Source organism: Melanostigma gelatinosum (assembly GCF_949748355.1).
Source record: "Melanostigma gelatinosum genome assembly, chromosome: 7".
In the NCBI taxonomy this organism is placed as follows: domain Eukaryota; kingdom Metazoa; phylum Chordata; class Actinopteri; order Perciformes; family Zoarcidae; genus Melanostigma; species Melanostigma gelatinosum.
In genome coordinates this window covers 13479576-13489125 of record NC_136640.1, presented here as the reverse complement: position 1 = coordinate 13489125, position 9550 = coordinate 13479576, and the positions used below count along the sequence as shown (strand labels likewise).

General features: G+C 44.1%; 1 protein-coding gene across 1 annotated transcript; it reads left to right on the top strand.

Annotated features, from left to right (window-relative positions):
* The first annotated feature begins 2693 nt into the window (after positions 1–2693).
* On the top strand, positions 2694–9020 carry fosb (FBJ murine osteosarcoma viral oncogene homolog B). Its single transcript, XM_079272110.1, has 5 exons — positions 2694–2860; positions 3293–3480; positions 5157–5540; positions 5866–5973; positions 6405–9020. The coding sequence occupies exons 1-5, from the start codon at positions 2797–2799 to the stop codon at positions 6972–6974; spliced, it is 1314 nt and encodes a 437-aa protein (XP_079128236.1). The 5' UTR covers positions 2694–2796; the 3' UTR covers positions 6975–9020.
* Positions 9021–9550: the final 530 nt, after the last annotated feature.

The window sequence follows — 9550 nt, the reverse complement described above, 5'->3', positions numbered from 1 at the left end:
ATGAGCACAGTGCAAGTTAGTGGCTTCCCGAAAATAAGCTAAGAGACAGGGGCAAGCAAAACAAAGCAGGGCATTAGACAACACTGGGTCTATTTTTGACCTGGCTTGGCCGGAGTCTAGACCACCACAACATGTGCACAAACAAACTCTCAAGGAACAAAAGAGTTTAGAGAGAGGATTGCAGTCTCAGTTAAACTCTATAAGTGCACACTCTGAATGTACTGATGACTAGTACAGTGGTTTAGGTAGCCTACACAGCCTGTGATGAGACATAAAAAAGGAGACAAGTTGTAACACTGTTTCACTGTAATCTGTATTTTACCCACAACGTAAAACACTTTCACATAAGCTGCAACAGACAAACTGTTAGGACTCTTGATACATTTTAACTGACTTCTTGTTTGTTGTATTCTGTTCTGACGATTCTCTGAAATCAGAGGGACAATTTAATTATTAAATTGTGTTAAAATTTGCTTAAAATGTATTCAAACGATAACAACTTAATTGCTGCCACCTTTCCACAACATTTCAGCTGCTGAGCCACTTGTCCATCAAAAAAAAGGGGGCTTATTTACTCGCCTTGTTTGATTTTTAATCCGTTTATTAGCTACATTAAATTAAAATAGTCTGCTTGTTCTACTCATTTAGCGGTTACAAGAGCACCAACAAGATGCATTTCAGTGTATATTATCCGTTGCTAAGGGTGCGCACAATTTGCATTGTACAGGCTACGACAAGCGCACGAGACGAGGATACGACTCTAAACTGTAAACGCTTATAAACGTAGACATAACGCTCCGTGTACGCGCCCGACGTTACAACGCTAAAAGCAACACCCGCTGACGGTTAAACTGTTCCGAAACAACAACAACAGTCGCTGCGGTATCCTCAGATGTGCTGCTCGTTCGCTGCACAGAAAGAACCCGGAAGCCATATTGTGTGGCGCTGTTGCTATCTGTCACTCAGAGCCGGTTACCACGGAAACCGGTTGTTAGGCAGCATAACAGAAAAAAAGACCAAATTTACACGTCAGAGGCAACGGTATATCCATGGCAACAGAACGCTACACACATGCAGCAGACCCGTGGATAGCACGTGTTCCCGGTTACTTGTTTTATTCTTAATGAGCTCCTTTTTACGCAGACGTTTGAAGAGTATTATTAACAGTATTTAATTGTGTCTCTGTGAAGTCTATTTGTGTAATTATCAGATGAAATAGCGGTACATTAGTAGTTCTCCGTGATGTCTTCCTGCCCTCTCGCTGTTATCGTGCATTCCCCCGTGAATGTGGGCTGTTCGCCTGCGTTATCAGCTATATTCACCTCAATAATTCCCCATCATCAACAACTTACATCGAGTTAGTCATCCCGGTTCAGCAGCAGAGCACCGGTAACGGCAGCGCGGATGGGACACGTCCTCCGTGATTTCCTCCGTCTCTGACGTTGTTGAAGCGCTGACTAATAACTTGTTATCCCCAACTCTTCCCTTGTTGCTCGCGCCTTTTCACACTGTATAGCCCTGCCACTGCAGCACGCCCGCCCCGTGACATTGTTTGACATCACAGCCCATGTAGGCTGTAGCCTATTTTGAATTGCATTCATAACCCCCCCCCCCCCCTGTCAAATTCCCACTTGTGTCCTCGTGTAGGCTACAATAATGAATCATTTTCTGCTCATGCCGGGTGATGTTTGCTGTGACAGGCGCCGATTTCCGTCACTGCTGCCCACCGTCCATGACAGAATTGCACTGCTGTTTACCATTTTATATGACACATAGTCTTATCTACACTAACATCTACAATTATCTAAATTGAAGGGAAGCAGTGGGTGCATTTGGAATAGCTTGTTAAAACCACTTGGCTCTGCGCCTGACTTCAGGTTTAGGGAGTGTTCAGACTCAGATGAAAAGGAGCCTTTCCTCTACACGTTATAGCTCAGAGGACTCGAGGGCGTGTCGTGAGAAACTTTACAGCAGGGGTTCCCTTGTATGCCGGGCGGGATTCCGTACCGGAGTGACTTAGATTCCTCAGTGCTGCAATAAGCTCTTGTATGTGTTCGGGTGTTTACTCAAGCCCCATAGGTTAAACATGTTCAGACCGAGTGGATCATGTCCTCTGTGCCTTAGCCGAGGCGGACTAATGTTGAAGTTCATATATGTGCCGTCAGTTTCAATGAACGCCACAACACTGTCCCCAAATGCGAAGATACAATAGGAATATTAATGTCTGTCTTGACACAGACAAAAGTGTGTCAACATGGTTAGACGCGTATGGTCCTAAATAGATACGTTCCATATGTATCTCTCTGAAGTTTCTTTAAATTTCCTCTGAGAAATTGTCAGACGGTGAGAAATACCTCGTGCCTGTAATATTCTAAAAAAAAACCAAAAAAACATCTATTATTGTCTGTCGGCGAGGTGAGCTTCTGGTCCATTTCAGTGGGAGAGGGATTCCCTCAACGTCACCAAGGATACCAAACACAACACCACCAAAGCACAAATATGGGCATGTACGTCAGCGGAACTCCGAGGCGGGACTTAAAAGCTAGAAATGTCCTGGTTATACTCTGGGAGGATGGATCCATTCATAAGACAAGATCTGCTACTGTGCACCGTAATACCCGCTAACGTCCTCTGTATTCCTTCAGCGGACTTTATGGATCTATAGCCTCATCGCATATTTGACGTGGGGATAAAGGAGAGTGCTCCGAGGATTTAAAGCAAAACGAGAGGACTTCTTCACAGATTGAATCGGGACGCTTTCCCCCCTTGACGCGGGGAACTGGATTAAGCTTCTTCATGCAACTTTTTTGGAACGAGACCAAGAGCATCTCACAGGGGAATAGTAAAAACACCAGCAACGGTATGTAACTCTAGATTGTGGACGATATGAGTATACAGGCTGTTTGAAATGCATTGCTTACAAAACGCCGGTTAAAAGTAGGTCAAAAACATCTGTCCGGCTTTATGAGCTGCTTTGAGACATGTTTCCCTTTTGACATTGCTTTTGCAAATTAACTCAAATAATTGAGTCATAAAATAACTCAATGAAATATTGTCAGGCACAAAATACTCTAGTCTGGTTATTGTAGCAGTATTATTCAATGACCAACGAAATTATGCAGACGCAGCAATTAGGCGGTGGGATTATCCAATTTTTTAAATCAGAGATTGTACTCTTTAAAACTCTTTATTAGTTGGGTTTTGTGAACTGCACTGCCTAACATCAGTCATTCTCTCCTCACAGTCTAGGCTCGTCTTTAGTAATCTTGTGCCACATGCCCTGCCGTTGCAGGTGACATCGCGCTCTCTCTGGTTGCTGCAGGTGTCGCGTTCTCTCCCGGTCCCTCCGGGGAGATGTACCAAGGGTTCCCCGGCGACCCAGACAGCGGTTCCCGTGGAAGCTCCTCTCCATCGATAGAGTCCCAGTACCTTTCCTCCGTGGACTCCTTCGGAAGCCCGCCGACCACCAGTGCTCCGCAGGTAAGTTTGCGACTATTTAAAACGATGATGAGAATGAATGGAAATGTATCTTAAAACAAAAACGTAAAAAACAATGTCACCGCTGTTTTTGTTTATTCATTCGTATGCAAAAGGGACTGGCTTATGGTGACACGCACAGATGGACCTGTTCGTATTTGTCCAGGATGAATGTTCTTACATTTCTCACACGAGCTTATTGCTTGTGGTTTAGTAACCCTATCAGATGTTTAATTATATGTTGGTTATAAACGGCAAAACAACATAGCATAAAATATGCTATTATATTAGAATATACACAATTAGTCTGATACAGGCATGAAAGTATATGCAAAAGAAAATAGCATACATCTATAAAAAGCACTGAAATATGACTCTTACAGCCGAGACTTTTAATGGCACTTCATATTTCTTTTTTTTTAATCGGAGACTGGTGATGTTGGAGCCGCGCGTGAAGTAAACCATTTCGTTTATTCTGCAATCAGATCTAAATATTCTCGCAAAGTACATCAACCATTCAATATGAATGTACCGCTATCTGTTGCTTGTGGTAACCCTGGTAGCAGCCCTCAGGCTGTGACAACGTGCTCAGTTTACATCACGCCGCAGAACGGATGACACGGCGCTGGAACTCTCCTACGTAAGCGCGAAGGCCCCGCCCCTCCCCGCTTCTCTCCTTCCACGCGCTCCGCTCTCCCCTCAATGGCCTCGCCGTGACGTAAACGCTTGTTCTATTTTGGAGCGCTCCGTCGCGTTGCCAAGGGGAACACCGGGGGTGTGACGGGGGAGGAGGAAGAAGGAGGGGCGAGACTCTCTGTGAGAGAAACGATTGGTCGAGGCGGACGTTCAGAGCCGCCTGTCCCGGTGTCTTTTCACTCTTGATATGAATATTCATGACGCTCGATCGTGTCCTCATCGGCTCTGAACTAAAACTAAAACAAGAAAGACACGCGACAGATATGAGCTTTTTTTGTGGATTCATATCGTGATACATGGAAAAGGTTGTGACACAGCAACACCACATTTAAAACTAAGATTCAGGCTCCACTTAAACTGCTGTTTTTCTTTCTTCGCTCTTATACATGTAATTGTACTCTATACGGTGTCTAATGTTTCCTCTTCTTAGATGGTTGGAATAACTTTTTCTCCACACTTTTGGAAATCATATGATACATCTATGTCACCTGTTAGTGTATTTGTGACAGACTACATGAATCATTATGTGCATCAAATTAAAAGTTCAGGGATATTGCTATTAGTTAAAAAAAAGAATTGTTAGAATTTGTTTTGTCATGCCAATTATCTTGACAAGAAATTGTAGTTTGTTGCAATTCAAAATATGACCTTAATTAAACAATGCAGTCCATTTAAAATGGACCCTTGATACTTTATATGTTTATATGTTGGACTAGAGAGAAACGTCTTTTCAACTCCCCTGTATGTTCAGTACATTGTGGAATTGACAATAAAGCAAACTTTGAACTTTGAACTTTGATGGCAGCACTTGGTTGTCTATGTAAAGTTTAGCCTATGAGGTTGGCATGATGGCTACAATAGGTTGTATTAAATTTGACAAAAACTTTGAGAAAGCAGCTGATCCAAGCTTGTTCCGGTCTGTTTTTCTGCCTCTGTTTGTCTCTTTACTAACCAGTGGCTTTACATGGTGTGTTTTTGTTCAGGAGTGTGTGTCAGCGGGAGCTGGCTTGAGCATTGTGGGCAGCGTGCCAGGGCCCAGTGTCGGAGCAGAGATGCCCGGTTCATTCGTGCCCACCGTCACCGCCATCACCACCAGTCAGGATCTGCAGTGGATGGTCCAGCCGACCCTCGTCTCCTCCCAGGCCTCTGGGCAGAGTGGGTCCACTGGGACCACAACCATGACCCAGTCAATGTCATTGGTTGACCCATATGACATGCCAGGCCCCAGTTATTCCTCGGGGTCTGCATTCACCTCTCCAAGTTCGGAGAATCCAGGCCCAGCTCCGGGCCCGAGCCGCCAGTCCAGAACCCGCAGCCGCCGTACACGAGACGAGTCTGTGAGTGACGATGGAGATGTTGGTGTGTTAGTAAGTGTGTGTGCTTGAACGGTTTGTTTTTTGAGTTGTTACACATGCAGTGTAGGTATATTGTTTGGGCGCCAAAAGTATCAGATCCAACTACTGTGTACTGTGCTGTTCAGCAGTGGTGTGCACAAATACTTTTAGGGTCATGGGTACTTAACAAAATTGTTTTTACAATTTTTCTTTAGAAAATGACAAATTTGGTCTAAAGACAACCATAGTTCATCTAGTTCGCCCCCTTCACTGCAGCGTGGACAACATGACTACAATTCCAAGAACACAGACAACACAATTATCCTAATCTGTTCCGTCTTATTCCTCTTCGTCCCAGCTAACACCAGAGGAGGAGGAGAAGAGACGTGTTCGGAGGGAGAGAAACAAGTTGGCTGCCGCCAAATGTAGAAACCGACGACGAGACCTCACAGACAGACTGCAGTCGGTGAGCTTGGCCTTGTTATAGCAGAATGAGTAATGATCATAATTACATACTTTAGGTTACCTCCCATAGCATTGCAGAGTGTGTTATTAGATGTGTACATGTGTGTATAAGAGAGATTATGGTTTATGGTAATTGTTTTAGCTGTGGTGAAGACAATTATAGTCCTCAAGATAGACTACTGTACCTACGATATTTATGGCCAAATTATTGGGCTCTTACATAAACCACCTTACTTATCCAACTGCAGGTGAGGAAGGCATTTCTGCTGGGATGAATACATACACCTCCACAAAATCTAAAGTAGTGGTTAACACTCCTTTTGTCTCTCTTTCTGCTGCACATCTTCTTCCTTCCTCTACTCATTTCACCCACCTGTCTCTTGCTCCACTGTCCCTCTGTCCATGTTTCTGTCATTCTGTACCTGCCAAAAGGAAACGGACGTACTGGAGGAGGAGAAGGCAGAGCTGGAGGCTGAGATCTCTGAGTTGCAGAAGGAGAAGGAGCGTCTGGAGTTCGTCCTGGTGGCCCACCAGCCGACCTGTAAGATCCCATACCAGGACCAATCTCAGCACAGCTCAGCGCACCTCCTTCCCCAGAGCTTACCACCTCCTGTCTCCATTCTGGGCTTGGCTGTGAACGAGGACTCTTTCTATCTGCCTCCTGCCTACACAGCCCATCCGGCCTCCACACAGTCCCAGCCTCCGGTTCAGCAGCAAGTCCAACAGCAGCCTCAGCCAGGGATGATGCAGGAGGTAGAGTTTTCTCGTTCTTTCTATGGCTCAAGTGAGGCGGCACCAGGCGGGCCATGCCACATGGCCAGCGACAGTGGTGGTGGTGTTAACCATGACGATGCGGCCATTGGCAGCTACAACACCTCATACACATCTTCATTTGTGTTCACCTACCCAGAGGGAGCCTGCGGGGTCAGTGCCAACCAGTGGAACAGCAGTAGCGAGCAGTCTTCTGATTCCCTGAACTCTCCTTCGCTGCTGGCACTCTGACTGACCGACACACGCACACACATATCAACAAGCACATGCATTACGCTCGTCGGCAGTAGAGGCTGAAGCAAGTACATGCAGAGTACCGATCAGTCTCACAGATTGGGAGAAAATAACCTGTCATTCGTTTCTGATTGGGTTAAAGTTTACACATTCATGCATTCCAATCAAGAGCCATACAAATAGTTACATTAGATCTATCCATTGACAACGATACATAAATCATATCTTGTTTTGTATTATCAGAATACCTGCAACTGGACAAGAGAAGTGAAAAAAAAACTGAGTGACAAAATCATGTCCAAGCTGCAAATCGTGAGTGCTCTGTATTAAAAGATGAATTCAAAATGAATATTCTCAATCGTCAACCTAACAGTACATTGAGTAAGACACCAGAAGCCAACTTTACACTCCAACAAGCACCAGTGCCCCCCCACCTTGTTCCCTCTGTCGGTTGAATTTACCCGTGCTCTTGCTCTCATCCTTTTCCATTCCCTTTCTCACTTCTTCCTCTCGCTGAATGTATTTGTGCAAATCAGAAATAGGCACGAAGGACACTTTGTTCGGGTCTTTTCTTGTGGGAGACAGACCGCTGATTTCTCGCTCACCTCTAACCTCTCATCTGCTCGACTTCCCTCTGCTTCTTCATCTTGCTGCTTGGACTTGGCAAGTTGAGGATCTGAGTGTCGCAGTCTCCACTAAATATTCTGCTTTCCGCTCAGTTTTTTTTTTTTTTTTTATTCTTCTGCCGTCTGCCTACCTGCCATGCGACCCATCTCTGCCCATTTGTTTCTCCTCTTCTGTCTCTGTGTTTCTCCCTCTCTCTGAAGTCTTCGACCCCTGAGAGCCCGAAGACTCCCTCCAACCCTTGGGACCTTGAGTGAATGACGGCCCAACTAACACGCCCTTTTGCACCCTCATACAAGGACATGGACACAACCCCCTGAAGACCCTTTTCTTTGAGCGCATTGCTCAAAGCGGATCTTTAGTGAACAGCAGCTAAATAGCTTCACTTACGCACATAGACACATAATTGATGAATGCAAAATGCAAGACGGATGCCACTGTCTTCTGCTGAGCCATTTTTCGATGTTGACGCAATGAAAATTAGACACGTCTTGTGTTGTGAGGCCGGTTACATGTGAGGATGGAAGTGGTTTAGCAAGAAGGGAGGCAAACCAAGCTGGACTGACTCAAATGGAGAGGTGATGGATGACTCCCATCCTAACCACCCATTTTCGGAACCAAATGTTGAAAATGCAGAAATAGCCAAATGTTAAAAACAAAGCAAAAAAAAGAAAGAAAAACCCCTGCTCTTGCCAACTGTGTGGAAGGGTGGCATCAGTAAAACCACCTCCATACCACAGAGCCTCATCACCCCGGGCCTACATGCGTATATTCACACCATCGCTTTCAAGTCTCTGAACTGAAGACAGACGTTTTGTTGCAGCACACCAGCTCCGTGTTTTGCTCGGAATCACTCGGATGTGAAGATATGCCTTGAAGGAGGGACCTTTTTGTAGTGATTAAGACAACCTCTAAACATCTGGGCTCAGTGGTCTCTGTACCTCCCCTGTCCTCTCAGCGGAGACGAGGTGGGGGTGCGTTTATTGTGAGTGCGTCCACTCTGAGGCCCCTGGTCCGTTTATTTCTTTCTTTATTGAGGTTGATGTGGCGAGTGAGCGCAAAGCAAGACCTGGAAAGAAAAGGGGAGAACATGTGGGCTGATGTCGCGGAGTGAGCGTCCTTTCTTTGCCTGTGAATTTGTACAATTTGTTTTCTGTATGTTTGAGTGAGAATTGTTATATATTTTAATGTTTACGTTTGTTTGTGTGTTTGTTTGTTTTGCATTGACCTCTGCTTTCACTTGTACTGTTGCCGTTTCTTTTTTTTCTTTTTTTTTTATCTGGTGATTTTGTCATCACTGTTACTATTATTATTGCATCGTAACTATTGTTTCATTATTTTGTTGTATTTTCATTTGGCAACTTTGGAGGCATGTTGTGCACTACAAAAAAAACCCGAATTATAAATCTATATGCACATACATATATACAGGTAACATGTATATAAGTGTATGTACCATGATTGTGAAGTTTGAATGTCTGCAGATTTTAATGGAATATTTTTGTCAATGAAGAACAAGATAAAATGTTACTGAGGTTTAGTTTTAAAATAAATATTTTTCTAAAAGAACACAAAAAAACTATAATGAATTTAAAGTACTGCCCTGTCCCATGAAGCACGATGTCACTGCATCTTTCAAGGTGTATTTATGTTTTATAAACAGTATAAAGCACTATCCAAGATACATTAAATGTACGTTTATAATTACGATGTTAGAAGGTTGTGATAATGCCTTTGTTTTGTTTGTTTTTTCTCTGTGAGGTCTGTCCCAAAGCTACTGACACCTTAATGCCACTTGATCCTTAGCAGGTGCAAAATGAGGGGAAAAAAATAGTGTGATTGAATGTCAATACAGATAATAAAAGTGTTCAGAATACAACATAATGACTTAACTGTTTCATTTATGTATTTCTGTGCAGTGTAAACATATCACTTCATAACATTGTTAT

What these genes read in the sequence shown, in the direction of transcription:
- fosb (XM_079272110.1), top strand. Translation starts at nt 2,797, where the DNA reads ATGCAACTTTTTTGGAACGAGACCAAGAGCATCTCACAGGGGAATAGT. An exon ending in ATGGAGATGTTGGTGTGTTA is followed by an intron (nt 5,541 to 5,865) that starts GTAAGTGTGTGT and finishes TCTTCGTCCCAG; the next exon opens with CTAACACCAGAGGAGGAGGA. An exon ending in TCACAGACAGACTGCAGTCG is followed by an intron (nt 5,974 to 6,404) that starts GTGAGCTTGGCC and finishes ACCTGCCAAAAG; the next exon opens with GAAACGGACGTACTGGAGGA.